Consider the following 15,225-nt stretch of genomic DNA (forward strand, 5'->3'; position numbering starts at 1 on the left):
CCATGGGACATCCCTCCCCCACTCCCCTCCAGACACCAGACATAACCCTCACGCGTTACAGGGCTGGGGAGAAGGGGATGACGTGAGGTCTGTGATCGCACACCCACTCCACCCCAGGGCTAGCCGTGTCCTCAGTGCTTGGCTCTCTGACACACCGGCCCTACAGCAGCCATGTTCCCCCAAATGACCCATCAAAAGCCAGAAAGGCAGGCACCATACCTTCAACTCCCTCCAAGTTGTTTATTTAATAATAAAAAAGAAGATATGCCCATACATCCACCTGAACTCCCTCCGCCATGCCTCGTCGACTCCCAGGAACTAGCTCCAAAATGTAAAAACTTCCCTTGTCCCGCCTGGGGACTAAATTCCCACCTCCACCCCCCAAAACAGAAACACAAGAATAAAGAGTGTACTGGGGCCCACTCACCCCAAAACTTAACTTCACTCAGCACCCTCAAGGAAAGAAGCAGGGGTTGGAGGTTCATAGAAATGAGAGGAGCTCTATATTCCAAAAAAGGGGTGAGAAGAGAGGAAAACTTCCACCCACCTCCAAATAAGTGCTTAACCCCCAACACCCTGTCTTCTCTTTACAAATTGCCGCAAGCCCAGGGACCAGGAAAATTCAAAACAGTCCCGCTTGGTTGCTCCCACCCCTACCCCCCAGTTCCAAGTCAGTGTGAGTCATAGAGGTCAGAGATTATTGAGGTAGAGGGCTGATGGGCGGCCTGGTGGGCCTGGCTGGCTGCTGCAGAAGCTGGCAAGGGGCCACCTGTGGCATTGCCCGGGGTTGAGGACGGCTGTTTTCGTAGTGAGGGGGGCACTGTGGAGGTCTTGATGTGAATCACTCTGGTATCCATGACCTCACACTCGATCTGCATCATCTCCTCATAGTCCCCAGGGGGCCCCCGGCCTGACAGGGTCTCTGTGAGAAGGGCAGAGTTAAGGGAGAGGAGAAGGGGAAGGCAGAGAGGTCAGAAAAGCAGAGGTGTGCAGGAGGAACGGGCAGTGATGGGGAGGCAGATCCAGGGGGTGTTCAATGAGAAGGCAGGGATGGAGTTGGTGCAGGGAGAAGTGGCAGGGGCCGGGGGCGGGGGGGGGGGGGTGGCGGATGACAGTGATGAATGTAAGGTCGTAGAGGAGAGGACATCAAGAGAAAAAAAAGAAGTAAGACTCTGGCAGGTTCCCAGCCCACCCTGCCCACCCTGGCCCGCAGCCCTAAGCACCTTCACCTAGGGAGGACCCACGTCTCATCTTCCTCCCATCAGTCTCCTGCATTTTGTTTTTCTCCAACCATTTCTGGCTTGCTCTCACCCATGTATCTAGCATCACTCTGGAATCCCCGCTCCTGTCATTTCCCCCCTCAACTCTTCATGCTGGATCTCCCCATTGGAACTTCCCTATTTCTCAATTTCAGGACCCGTCCCCACACTGGGCAGGGAAAGAATTACCATTGGGGGCCATGGCAGGCATCACCAGGGACATCTTGGGCCGGGAGGTCTTGTTGTGGCTGATGGCTGGGAGCAGCAAGTGATCCTGGGGACAGAGGGGCCAGGCCGGGAGGGTGGAGGAAAAGGTGCTGACAGGCTCCCTGGCCCTGCTCTCCAGCCTCGACCTGCAGAGAGACTGCTGGGGAACCCAGGGTGAGAGGATGGGGCCCGCAGGAGAAACTCACCCTTCGGAAGGAGACAACATAAAATGTGTCTTCCCGTCGGTCAATTGCATCCAGGAACTCGGGCTGCGAACGGTCTGGTTGGCGGTACAGCTGCAACTGGCCCATGGAATCCCTGGACAGGTAGGAAAATGGCACTGGTGAGGAAGCAAGCCCAGGGACCAGTTCCCACTGGGGAAGAGGGGAGAGGGCGAGAGGGAGACAGGAGACCCCAGGGGATGAGGGAAGCATGAGGCCCTGGGGGCAGTGCGAACACGCACAGGACAGCTTCTTTAGAGGAGCCTCACTTAATAAACAAGTGCCCCCTTCAAGACTCACCCTTCTGGGGGCCCAGGGGGGCGGGTGGGGACTGCCTGAACTGGAGGTGACTTCTTCCACAGCTGAGACTTCTGGAAGGAGAAGTATCTAAGGATTTGAAGAGGATGAAGGGAAAAGGGAAAAGGGAGACAGCCCCTACAAACTGATGCCACCTCACCCCCACCACCCCAAACCACTTACAATCCCTAGGATGTTTAGCCCTCGTTTTCAAGTGGCCTTCCCTGAACTGGCCCACCCCCTCCTACCTGTTTCTCCTGGGCTCTCTGGGGTGTCTTCCGCCGGCCTCTCTGGTGGCGCTGGACCCAGCCACTCAGCTCGTCAGCAAGCCTGGGGAAGCAGAGGAGGGGGACACCTCCATGCTGGGCCAAGACGCCCACTCTTCTGCCCCGCACATCGGACGGAAGGGGAGAGGGCACGGGGCGCTGGCGCTTCAGCACACAAGTCAGCCAGGCTGTCGGGGAGGGGCCTCGGGACACAGGGAGGACGCCCCAGTCATGAACCCCCCCACCTCAGGGACTCGGTTCGGTTGAAGTGCCGGCAATCCGAGGAGAGGAAGAGCTGGTCCAGGTCTCTCAGCAGCAGCTCCCTGGCGTCCCCAGAGAAGGCTGTCAGGTTCCTGAATTGAGGCAGAGAGGGGGTGTGACCCAGGGTGCCCAGCACTGCCCCGTCAACAGGAAGGGCCGTGCCGGCATGAGAACAGCTCTGCTGCTGTGTGTGCGCTTAGTCACGGCTGACCCTGCGTGAGCCCACAGGCCGTGGCCCTCCAGGCTCCTCTATCCATGGAGTTTTCCAGGCAAGAATACTGGAGTGGGTTGCCATTTCCTCCTCCAGGGGATCTTCCCCAACCCAGGGATCAAACGCATGTCTCTTGGGTCTCCTGCACTGGCAGGCGGATTCAACTGGGAAACCTGGCTCTCCCTCAAAAAGGAAAGGTAACTTTAGGGGAGAAGACACACTCAGCACCCCTAAAACAGAGAGGGCCCTCTCCTCACCTGAAACTTGGGCGGCCTGTAGGGCTGGGCTGGGGCTCCTCAGGGTCCTGGAAGGGATGCTGGGGGGGCTCGGCTCCATGAACTGGCTCTTGTGCCGAGAACTCCAGCAAGTGTCTCCGGGGTCGAGACTCCCCTCTGCTCATCCGAGGAGAGATGGAAGCCGGAGGAGGCTCACTGATGCTGTGGATAGAAAGGATGGGGCACGAGGAAGAATTCCAGCTTAACTGAGGGCCTGGGTAAGAGGGAGGGCTCTGCAGATAGCATGCCTGGTTCCAATTTGTGCTGCAAAACTGACTCTCTTCATCTGCAAGATGGATTGAGAACAGTCCCTACCCACAGAGCCAGAAAACACTAGAAAAGGAGAGTGCTTAACCGAGGGCCCAGAACTCAGTAAGCACTTAATATAGTCACTATGTTTATCAATGTTCTCATGACCATCTCCTCCGGGACGTACCATTTATGACAGAGATGATGGATCATGAAGGGACTAGGGACTAGCTGGCTACACCATCAGTGCCAAGGACACCAGAGCTGTCTGTGTGCAAGTAATGAAAGGGATTGGGCTGAAGAGGCAATCAAGCGGCCGACAGGCAGGCTCCACCCAGAAGGTTCTGGGCAGACAAGGAAGGTCTCACCTCACAGGCCCAAAGTTGAAAGCGATGAAGAGAAGGAAGACCATGACGCAGACCACCTTCCTGTTTCCAGACCCTAACTTGAGCTCGCTGTTCTAAGATGCAAACAAAGAGAGAGGCCGGAGAGGGTGAGTCATCCCAGGGAGCCCGCACTCCCACTGGTCTCTCCAGGCCTCCCGGTCTCACCTCAGTCAGCAGGGCCTCCAGCCGCCGGCGGAGGGCAGCATTCTCCCGCCGGAGCTGCTGGTTGTCAGCCAGGACGGCCTGCAGCCGTGCTTCCAGCCCCTGCAGGTACTCTTTCTTCTTCCTGCGGGACTGGCAGGCGGACTCCCGGTTCTTGATCATCCGCTGCTGCCGCTTCAGCAGCTTGGCCTGGGCACCGGAGGGTCAGAGGGAGAGTGAAAGCAGGGCGGGGAGAGGAAGTGCGCCCGCCACTCCAGGGACTGACTATCGAAAATTCACGTGGGCCCCCTCCTGCCTTCTTAACCTCTACCTGCAAGAGCCACAGAGGGGTTCTTCCTCTCTGCTAAAACATTTCAGGGAAGGGGCCCTTCTCTCCACCACTTTCTACTCCTGTGCCTCAGAGCTGCAAGAAGTCGGACTGTAGGAGGAACTTCCCCACCCAGGTTCTTGGTAGAACCTCAGTTCTTTTCCTTGATGAGTGGTCTTCCTTCTTTGCAATTCTCCTTTTTTAGGACCCAAAGTTTAAGCTTGCTATAGTTAGAGAACAGTTTACCCGGCTTTCCCCAAGGAAGCAGCCTCCCTCTTCTATAACACAGGATGACTCCTCTGGCTTTGATTTACTAAGACCACTCCCACTTCTCCATCTGCAGGGACAGCAAACCTGAGGATCCGAGAACTACATGGGGTTGATAAAAGGGGTCCACTCTGACCTTGACGATCATCTTATGGGCCTGCTTGCTCACTTTTTTGCTCCCTTCTCACTCCACAGTTCTCTCCCCTCCCTATTACTAAGCCTTCCTCCTCCTCTCCTCAGTAAATAACTTACATCCACCTCAGGTGGGCAGGAGTTCCCAGGCATAGGGGCTGGAACAATGCTCTTCCTCTCAGGCCGTGGAGTAGGAGGGGTTGGTCCCTCAGGCCGGACTCGAACAGCACCTTGGATGAGGACCACTGGGGACACTGGGGCAAGTGGGCAGGAGAGGGAGGTCTGAGAGCTGGGAGTCAGGTGGTGTCCTTGTGCCCACACCCAAGGGTCAGGGCGCCGGAAGGCTGTCACCTGCCTCCTTCTCTCCTTCAGTACCTGGGGGTGGCTGGACAAGGGGCTGCAAGAGGACGGTGGTGCTGGCGGGCACGGCTCTCAGTGGCATCGGGACAGTGGTTATCACCACAGGTTTGGGCTGCAGTGGTGGCTTCCGGGCGGGCAGGGCTTTGCCTGAAGGAAGGTGAAAGGAAAGAAGGAAGGGATGTCAGGACAACAGGCCTCTGGCCAGGGACCCGAGGGGTCAGGAGACGCATTACCTGAGGAGCCGTCAGAGGATAGGCCCACGCTGATTTGGACAGCTCCAGGAAGGGGGCCGGGGACATCTTGCAGGAGACATCCCTGAGGGGACGGGAACTCTGTTTTTACTTCCAGGACCTCCTCTCCTATGAAAGCCTACATGGGGCATTCCAGAAGACATGCAAGTCAGGAAGAGTGCGGAGGAGGAGGAGCCGAAGAGGAAAGCCGTCACACCTCTGAGAGTCAGGAGGAACTCACTGGCGTGCTGGAGGGAGCAGTGGAGTGCATGCTCACCTGGCTGGGAGACTCCGCAGAGAGCAGGGGAGCCTCTGAGCTGATGGAGGAAGACGGAGAGGCAGGCTCTATCTTAATCTGAACATCTGCGGGATGGCATAATGAGACAAAGGGCTGGGTGTCAGATAAACACTGAAGGAGAAGAGGGCTAAGATGTGGAAACGGGAGACACAGTCACTTCCCCTTGTACCTGGAAATAAAACTATTTCTGGCTCAGGAGGGCAATCCAGAGGAGGGGGACTGGAGCTGCTAACCTGCTGCCTCTCCTCCGACCTCTTTTCTCGGAAAGGACTCCCTTCTCCTTCCTTGGCCCCTCTCAGCTGGTTCCACCACTGCTGAACCCTCAAGCCTGCCCTTGCACGTCAGCTGTCCCTTTCTTCCTCACACACCTTGTTCATTCACATGGTGGAGGCCCACATAGGGAGATTCAGCTGCATTCTCATGGGCCCAAATTCCTGTCTGGCTGGATTCCATCTCATCCTGGTCCAACGTGATCATGCATCACCACGCTGACAACCGCCCCGCCTGCATCTCTACCCTTGACTGCTCCCCTGCACCCGGATTCTGACTCCCAAGCTGCCTGCTGGTCACTACCATTCTCACACCCCTCCATTCACCCAAATTCAACCGGGCTTAACACAGGGTTCACTGCTTGTCCCTTTATACAGATCCCCTTCCTACCGTCAGCCTTCAAAGCTCAGTCACCTGTGAGCCTTCACAGTCTCTGTTAAATCTATCTGTAAGACTTGTTGATTGCCCCATGGAGGTTAACCTAGCTGAAGGCCAAATTCAGCTCTAAGATCAATGGTCCACTACTACCTCTGGTTCATAGCTTGGGTTTTGATACTTAATTATAAGATTACCAATACTGCTATTTTAAAATCTCAAGTCTATTTATGTATTTCAATAGGTAATACAGTCATATAATACAAGATCCCAAAGGAAGAAAGGGAAATTCAGTGAGAAGTGAATCTCCTTTCCTTCCTTGTCCACCAGCCATCCAGCACCTCTCCACAGAGGTGACCACTGTCTGAGCTATTTAACCATATGTTAACCTTCACGAGACCCTCCAAAAGCAAGGACTAGGTCTTGTGCTTCCTCTCTATCAAAGGGATGGGTAAAGTGCATGGGTGCCTCCATGATAAGTCATTTCAATCATGTCAGACTCTTTGTGATCCTATGGACTGTAGCCCACCAGGCTCCTCTGTCCATGGGATTCTCCAGGCAAGAATACTGGAGTGGGTTGCTATGCCCTCCCCCAGGGGATCTTCCTGACCCAAGGATTGAACCCACATCTCTTATGTCTCCTGCCTTTGGCAGGCAGGTTCTTTACCACTAGCGCTACCTTGGGGAGCCCAGGTAAAGTACAGGCCCTCAAAAAAATACCTATATATGAGAGGAGAATCTGACTCCAAGAACACTATCCTTTGCAAAATCATCAACAATCTTTTCACTGGTATAGACTTTTCAATCCTTATTTTGTTTCTCCTCTTTGTAATACTTAATCATATGCTGGATATGAGCTGTTTGTCCCTCCAAATCCCTCCCCACCCTCCCCTGCCCTGCTCTGAGGCTCAGGAGGAAAACATGTGTGGCTCTCTTGTCTTCAAGCTTCTGGCTGAACTTCAACCAAGGGGAGGTAGTGCTAAGAAACCCTGAAGTCACCCTGAAATCAACAAGTCCCACACTGAATTCATCATGCTCCCTGCCAGGAGACTCCTGCAGTCGCCATCCAGCGATTGGTACCTTCACCCACGGGGTGGCTGCCCTCGTCAGAAACCCAGGCACGTTCTTTCACCCCTGGTCATCTTCAGTGCCCAGGAGGTCACTGCACTCATCCATTCTAATTCACTCTTTCTCAAATCTGCCTTCTTCTCAGCATCTGAGTGTCTTACCTGACTAAGCACATTGACCTCTTTCTTGGTTCTCCTTCTGCTTCTGGTCCTGAGTTTCTGCAATCCAGTGTCTACTTTGCCACCAGAGTCATCTTCCTAATCACACTGTTCTCCTGCCTGACTCTTCAAAGGCACAGAACTGCCCACAGGAAAAAAGCTAAGAGTCCCTAAGCAGGATTCCTACCTGGTCTTGAAGCCTCTGAATCTCCTGGCCCTTCCCTACTCCCTCTCCTTACATCCACTCTAAAGAGATGCAGGTTCCTTATAAACACACTAGTCCCTAGTCTTCTTCTGGTTAATTCCAATCTATCTTTCAAAACTCAGCTCAGGAAACCCCTCCTGCATGAGTATATCCTTGATCTAGCCCCAGCTGGGTGAGATGTCCCCTCTAATGAGCTTTCATGGCACCCTGTGACAATCTCTACCCTAGAATTACCATACTTTAGTTGTCTTTCTCCCACAGCACAGTATGGGATCCTTAAGTCAGTGAGGTGGTATGGTGTTCTTCATCTTTGCAACTCAGAACCCTGTCCCAGTATCTGGCATGGAGTAGATGCTCAATAAATGTAGGTGCTGAATAAACATGCAAGAGTAAACAGACTCAGCAACATTTCTAAAAACAGCACAAATAATGTTACTTGTAGAATGCAGGAGCAAGTATGTGGTATTCCAACTTTTCTGTATGCTTGAAAATTTTTATAAAACCTTTGGAGGGAAAGTCACATATATAAATATGCCCTAAACTGTCTGCAAGTTTTTAGAAATGAAAAGCAACAGAAGCAAGAAAGAAAGAAAAATTATTCCTATCTCTTCAGTGCTGCCCTTACTGTGATTTCCTGAAATCCTCCCTCCTGCTCCTGGTCTCCCTCCTGGTTATCGGCCATCTCCCCTCCCCACCTCTCCTCCTTGTCCTGCTGACCGCACTCCCTCTTTACTCACACACACACACACACACACACACACACACACACACACACACACACACTCTATCTTGGTAAAGCCTGGAGATGATGCAGGCTATTATTACCTGAAGGATCATCAGAGGTGGGGCTGACATTGATCTGGATGGTTTCAAATGGGGATGTTGGATCATCTCCCAGGAGGCAGAGTGGGGGTGCCAAGGACTCTGACTTCACAACCAGCATCTCCCCTACACCAGGGGCCTGGGTAACAGTGAGGGTGAAGCAGGGGGTACAGAACAAGAAAGAAAACAAAAAGGATGTGTTGAGAGTAAAAGCCAGGACAGAAGCCTTATAGCTTACAAACCACCAGTTACTTGACATTCTGGTTTGAATGGTAGTCAGCATCCGGCTAAGCTGCGTCTGGCCCCTTGTTCTCTTTCTATTTTATTCCTAGGAAAGTGGATAAAGTCTCATGATTTCAAATACTGCAGTGGACAACCTGGACAAGAACAGTTCCAGAATTCTCAGCAGTTAACAACTCTCTTCTTCCCTGTCCCCTCACCAAGCAATGGCTGCCACATTTCTCTCTGTATTAAAAAACTCCATCTTCAATTCTAGACAATCAAATGGAAATGTGAAAAATGAAGATATAAAAGAAATGGCAAAGGTAGAAAAGAACTTCCCCCCTCCACCCCATGAGCTACAGCCCACAAACCATTCCCTTAGCATCAATAGGTGAAGGCAAAGGAATTAAGTCCCTGCCACAGAGAGTAGGAGGGAGAGGACTCTCTCACCTGGCTGAAAGGCTCTGTGGAAAGATGCGATGATTCAGAGCTGAAGGAGGAGGAAGAGCAGGGGGAGGATGGCTCAGACTTCACCTGGAGATCTGGAGGAAAACGGGCTAGAAAATAAGCACGAAGCGGAGCCTGACTAGAGCCCAAAAAGCGCCCAAGGACATGGGGTAAAAACCCCTCACTGGGCAAGGGAGAAGGAACACATATCAGGGGTCAAAGGGGGAGAAGAGTACACAGGCACTCAGGTGGAGGTGGCTTGAGGATAAGAGGAACTGCACAGCTTCTGGGAAACAATGGGAAGATGAGGGTTTCTGAAAGGATGAGGGAATCACAAGGGTATCTTACCTGGGAAGATAGGCAGAGAGTCCCAGGGGGGTTCAGGAGGGCTGACGTCCATCCCCAGGTCCAGGGAGCTGCTGCCAAACTGAACAAGGGGGCCGGGTATTAGAAGGCAGAAGTGTGAGGATGAAGGGATGCTCCAGCTGAGCGCTGGCTTGGGGATGAGTCCCGGTTCTGCGACCACTCCCACCCACCAATGGTGAGAGACAAGGCTTGGAGAGCGATACCGGGACATCCTGCTCCGGACAACGGAAGAGCTGCGTCTGCTCATCGGCCACTTCATCCAAGCCGGCGTACAAAGTGCTGTCTGCAAGAGGTGCGGAGGATAGGGAGTCGGCCAGTAGCGCAACCTGCAGATCCTCACAGAGCCCTCGCCCCATCCCTTATTGGCTCGGCTCGGCCAGACCCACCGCCCGCCCACTTGAAAAGTGATATAGCCAAAGAGCTTCAGTCCCTCCTTCCCCAATCCCGGAACAATTCCACATTTCCGCGGGAGCGGAGGTCTTCCCCCACTCCCGCATCCCCCAAAGCACAACTAGCCGCCTTGTTCCACCCTTCTTCAGACGATCGATTCCGTATTTGCCCAGCCTTCCTCTTTGAGCCTCCGCTTCTTCCTACGTGCCTAAGGGGCACAGCAGGCCACAGCCCTATCCCTTCCCCGAGGCGCCTCACTCCGCGCACCCCAGTCCTCCGGGCTCAGCAAGTTGTCGGTGAAAAAGCGTGTCGGGTCCGCAATCTCACTGAGGAGCATCAGCTCCGCCATCTTTCCCCCCGCCCCCCACCCATGAGAGGGTTCCCAAGGCCCGCCTCTTCCGCATTATCAACGAATCAATCGACTCTTAAAAATGGAGGGGGGCGTCCCGGAAGTTCTTCCGACCAGTGAGAGGCCTGGGTACTGAGCACATGCGTCAATAGAAGAGGCGGTCGTACAGGCTGGGCCAATGGGAGCGCGGCAGGACTCTAACGCTCCCACAGTACTGGACAGTGAGGTTTGCGCATGCGCTAAACAGAACTCCGCCTGAAAGCGCCTAGGAAGTGTGGCTTTCAGGCATTGGATTTCCGCCCTCTGCCCCAGCATGTCCTAGATTTAGAAGTTTAGCTCATCGATTCATCTTCGGAGATGGACAAGCCCCCCCAAAACATAGCACACGTGACTATATAGCTTTTTAATGGTAAAAAGGGACGCTGAGACCACAGCTACCTCCCTTAGGAAGGCAGAAGCTTGGAGTGGGATATGGTGCAACTCTCCCTTGGTCCCCACCAAATCTCACAGCATAGACCACACTTCACATGTTCCTGTCTCTTTTAAGGTTTAACTTTTAATCAGCCAAACATCTTGCGCAGTCCTTGAGCCAGCCCTGCATCCTGTTTCTTCCCCTGAATGATCACCTTTCCCAGCTCCTCCTGGGCTGCGCGGTTTTTGGGGTCTACGGCCAACACCTTCTTGAGGTCAGTCATTGCTTTTTCCAGGTTTCCAAGAGCAGCCTGGGCAACACCCCTTCGGTACAACGCCTTTATATGCCCAGGCTCCCGCTCCAGCACCCGGTCACAACTTTGGGCCGCCAAGTGAGGCTGCCCTAGCAGCAACTGACAAGCAGCCAGGTTGGCGTGAAGGACAGTTCGTTCCGGAGGGCCAGGTGGGGGTAAGGTCAGCAGCAGCCGAAGAGCCCGTGCATAGCATCGGGCAGCTCCTTCCGGATTCCCCGCTCGAAATAATTCTGTGCCCCTTGCACGTTCTTCTCTGGCCAAGGCCTCCTTCTCGGTGTCCTCCAGCTCCCAGGAGTCTCGACCCTGAGTGAAGGAGGCCAATGTGAGCCTGACAGGAAGTCCAGAGCGCCCAGGGAGCTGAAGCTCTGCCTCCTCGCCTTGACACATGGATTCCAAGCATTTCTCTATAAGCTCCCCCCAAGTTTCCTCCCTCCAAGGGCCTAACCCCACAGTTAGTTCTGTCCAGCCCTCTGGCAGCCCTGACCCCAAAGGAAATCCAGAAGCCTGTACCCTGCAGCGGGAGCCCAGCTTGGGTTTGTCTAAGCCGTGGCCACGGACTACGATCTTCTTGACAAAGGTGCCATCAGGACAGTACCAGAGATCAGAAGCTTGAAGGGGCTCTGACATCGCACTGGCTGATCCATGAGACTTAGCAGAGTCTTTTTCAAGTCCAGCGGCCAGTTTTTCAGTTTCCTGAGGATTCTCTAGAATTTGGCTAGCTGGATCTGGGCTCACTCTCAGCTCAAGGATTTCCGTAGGAGATTCTTGCGGATGCTGCCTAATCTGAGTAGGTAATTCAAAGTTCTTTTCCCCTTGTTGTTGCGGTTGACAGCTGTCCTTCTCTCCCATTGAATTGACTGGTGGTGTATCCATTTGGGTGCCTGGCCCCTTCCACCGTGGGTAAACAGTTTTGGATAGAAAGGGATGGACAGAGTCCAGGTCAGCACCTGATTTGAAAAACAAAAATCAAAGCAATGCTATTGGCAGAAATTTTATTTAAACTCCTTTTCCGTCCTTTTGGGACCCCGGACCACGGTCCTCAAAGTCCTCTTTTTTTTTTTTTTTCCTTCCCGAATCTCTGTCCGGTCCAGTCCCCCTCCAACCCCGAACTACAAGTTCCACAATTCCCTGCGGCTTGGGTAGCCATTCCCAACTACGGACACCCGATCGAGTCAAAAAATACCTGGGGGGGGCCGAAGCGCCTCGCCTGATGGCAATAGCCAGACCATTCAAATCACCTCTTCTTCCGAAGCCAGGTGCTACTGAGTACTGTCCTTGGAGTCTTTCCCCAGGTGGAGAAGATGGAAAGGGGAGCCAGGGGACAGCTGGACAGAGATACTGACAGCTAACCCTGGAGCCCGAGAGACAAGAGAGTCTAGTCAAATTCCTGGCAGCCAATCGGGAGGAGGGAGAAGTCTGATTAAGCCCGCCTTTTGGACGTTACATCATTTCCCCCACTGACTCACCGCCACACCCCAGCAAACGAGAAGCTCCAGGCCTTTGCAACAGGACTAGGCCAAATCGTACCGAGCTAGGCGAGGTACAGCTGCGTCGAAGTCTGGAGAAGGTCTGGAATGGGAGATTGGGCCCAAAGAGGATATAATGGGGAATGCTGGAGCTGGGGTGACTGATCGCGGCTGTGACCAGTCCTTTTATCTGGCCACCTAAAACCCACTTGTGCTATTCTATTAATACTTACCCCTACATTTGGCTTAGACAGTAAAGAATCTGCCTGCAATGCAGGAGACCGGGGTTCAATCCCTGGGTCATGAAGATCCGCTAGAGAAGAGAATGGAAACCCACTCCAATATGCTTGCCTGGAAAATTCCATGGACAGAGGAGCCTGGCATGTTACAGTCCATGGGGTCACAAAGGGTCAGACAGGACTGAGTGACTTTCACTACATTTGGGACAGCCGGTCAGAGTGGCCAGTTCTGTTCAAGGTCCTTCAAAATAAACCCTGGAGGAATTCCCTAACAATCCAATGGTTAGGATGCTGAGCTTCCTCTGCAGGGGGCTGGGATTCCATCCAGATGAGGCTTGCCTTACCTTTGCCTCATGTTCATCAATGCCTTTTGAGCTCTACTTCCTCAAAGAATCTTATAGACAGTGCAAAATTTTCAAACTTTGATGACCCTACACATTATTTGGGGAACTTGTTAAAATGCATGTTCTGACTTAGGAAGTCTAAGGTGGGACATGCTACTCTGCATTTCTAACAAGCTCTTGGATGCTGCTGCTGGTGGTCCATGGATCACACACATTGAATAGTGTGACCCTAGAATAATCTCATCCTGTCCTTTTGACCTTTTAGTCTGTGTCCTTTTAGTTTGTCAAGTATTTTGCATATGCATACGTCCTCAGTTGTGTCCCACTCTTTAGTGACCCCATGGACTGCAGCCAGCCAGGCTCCTCTGTCCATGGAAATTTACAGCCAAGAATACTAGAGTGGGTTGCCATTTCCTACTCCAATGTTTTGCATGTATAACTGGTATAACCTGATCCACTGGACGAATCAGTGGAAAAGCCGGTCCTCCTCTTCCTAATAAAACGTGTAGGTCCCTATTGTGATTCAGGCTTGCTCCTCCAGCTCCCTGCACAGGCGGGCTATGACAGCTCTTCAGGGAAGGAGAATTCCATTCTTAGTCCTCACTTTGGCTCCCTCTTCAGTTTGCAATTGTTCAGTTCACAATTGTGTCCCAGACTAAAGGACCATGCCAGGAGGGGAGGTAATGTCATCATTAGCCACAGACTTGTGTCAAAAGAGCCTTCTCCATTTTGTGTTGCATCTCATATCACTAAATTAGACCTTTTTTCCCTTCAAGCTTTATTTCTAGGTTCTGTGCTTAGTGTAACCTTAGTCCACTTCAACTAAGGCTAAATACTCTGATTCTTGGAATCCTTGTGTTCCTATTGAAAACTGATCTACCTTTTCTCCCTCCCTGCTCCATTTCAGGGATTTCTAGGAAAGACAGAAAGTCTAGAATGAGTCACAGATTTGATTACATCCTGATCCCTGGACAAAGATTGCTAATTTGTAGTACGTGTACCTTAATTGAGAGGTCCACTCCAATGACCCTTCAGAGATTAGCTTCTCTCAATTAAAAAAAAAAAACACAACAAACTACTCTGCTACAAATGTATTGCTTTGTAATGGTTTCTTACTGTTTTGTGTGTATATGTTTCAGTTCCAACAGATTCCACAAGGCATGGGCCTTGCCTCTATTTCTTTTTTCTTTTTTTTTGAAGCAAGGAAAGCAACCTTAGTTGGAAAGCAGCAGACCAAGAAGATGGCAGACTAATGTCTCAAAATAACCATCTTGTCAGGGTCTAGATGCCAGTTTGTTTTATAGAACAGAGAGGGAGAGGAGATGAAGTAAAGTAAAAGGGCCATTTTTCTTTAAAATAGGAGGAAATGTGTTAATTTCTTCTTTTCTGCAGCCATTGACAGGTGGACTGGGTCAGACTGTCTCTCTGTGAGCTGAATAAAGTGCCTCTATTTCTTTTGTGTTTCGTCTCCTCCATTCATTCATTCAACAAATATTTATTGAGCACCTCCTATGTTCTAGACAGGATGCTAGGAACTGGGGATACATAAATGAATGAGACAGAGACAGTCCTTATTCTCATGGAGCTTATAGTTGGGGCATGGAGAATAAGTTGTATGAAGTGAGAGATGCTATGAGAGTGGATGAGGGGTGAGGGAATATCCCTTGAGCATGAGACTTGTTTTACTTTTGGTTGAGCCTCGGAGTATTTTGGGATCCTAGTTCCCCAACCAGGAACTGAATTCATACCTCTGCACTGGAAGTGCAGAGTCTTTAGCTACTACCGCACTGCTAGGAAGTCCCAGGGATGAGACATTTTTGTTACCATCTAAAGAATGAATTAGAACTGAACCTCTGAGAACACAATAGACCACATACTGAGAAACACTGAATTAAATGTTTGTTTCTTTGGGTGATCCCTTGTCATCATTGTGACTATATGTGAAAAACATAAGGGACTTCCCTAGTGTTTCAGTGGTTAAGACTCCAAGCTCCCAGTGCAGGGGTCATGGGCTCGTTTCCTGGTGAGGGAACTAAAAGCTGTGTGACTTCACCAAAAAGAAAAAAAAAAATGTTGAAAGCAAGCAAATACATTAACAAAAGTCCCAGACCGCTAAAGATAGTAATCAAAATCACCCAGGAAGAAAATATTTTTATTTTTAAAAAGATGACCCATTAAAACCAAAATGCAAAATTTAAGTCTTATAAGAGGACCGAAAAGTCCCCAGAAAAGACATTCATGGGTCTGTAAACCCTCCCTGTTCTCAGCTTGAGAAGCACAGGCCTAGGAAGGGGTCAAGATGTGAAGACTCAGAAATGGGAAATAGTATCTGCTGTCCCCCTAAAGCGTTACAACATGAATGCTGACGGAGACACTGCTTGCTCTCCGTTT

The 15,225-nt window shown here is 51.7% G+C and overlaps 2 protein-coding genes across 4 annotated transcripts; both read right to left on the reverse strand.

The window, feature by feature from the left end:
* Positions 1–216: 216 nt before the first annotated feature.
* ATF6B (activating transcription factor 6 beta) lies at positions 217–10,073 on the reverse strand. Of its 2 annotated transcripts, none has more exons than XM_052649195.1 (18): positions 9,979–10,073; positions 9,525–9,604; positions 9,304–9,382; positions 8,959–9,050; positions 8,290–8,425; positions 5,368–5,453; positions 5,094–5,229; positions 4,876–5,007; positions 4,621–4,754; positions 3,798–3,983; positions 3,615–3,706; positions 2,980–3,159; positions 2,496–2,603; positions 2,233–2,314; positions 1,988–2,058; positions 1,673–1,784; positions 1,449–1,533; positions 217–922 (listed from the first exon to the last, which is right to left on the reverse strand). In XM_052649195.1, exons 1-18 carry the CDS (start codon positions 10,058–10,060, stop codon positions 672–674), a joined length of 2,124 nt encoding a protein of 707 aa, XP_052505155.1. In that variant the 5' UTR covers positions 10,061–10,073; the 3' UTR covers positions 217–671. The 2 variants fall into 2 exon arrangements, with proteins under 2 accessions (XP_052505155.1, XP_052505154.1); XM_052649194.1 differs by having other exon boundaries at positions 8,959–9,065.
* Positions 10,074–10,598: 525 nt separating this feature from the next.
* Positions 10,599–12,169, reverse strand: FKBPL (FKBP prolyl isomerase like). 2 transcript variants are annotated; one of them, XM_052649226.1, is made up of 3 exons: positions 11,969–12,169; positions 11,296–11,732; positions 10,599–11,088 (listed from the first exon to the last, which is right to left on the reverse strand). In XM_052649226.1, the coding sequence occupies exons 1-3, from the start codon at positions 12,012–12,014 to the stop codon at positions 10,621–10,623; spliced, it is 951 nt and encodes a 316-aa protein (XP_052505186.1). In that variant the 5' UTR covers positions 12,015–12,169; the 3' UTR covers positions 10,599–10,620. The 2 variants fall into 2 exon arrangements, with proteins under 2 accessions (XP_052505186.1, XP_052505185.1); XM_052649225.1 differs by having other exon boundaries at positions 10,599–11,732.
* Positions 12,170–15,225: the final 3,056 nt, after the last annotated feature.

This window comes from Budorcas taxicolor, chromosome 11, assembly GCF_023091745.1.
Source record: "Budorcas taxicolor isolate Tak-1 chromosome 11, Takin1.1, whole genome shotgun sequence".
Lineage (NCBI taxonomy): Eukaryota > Metazoa > Chordata > Mammalia > Artiodactyla > Bovidae > Budorcas > Budorcas taxicolor.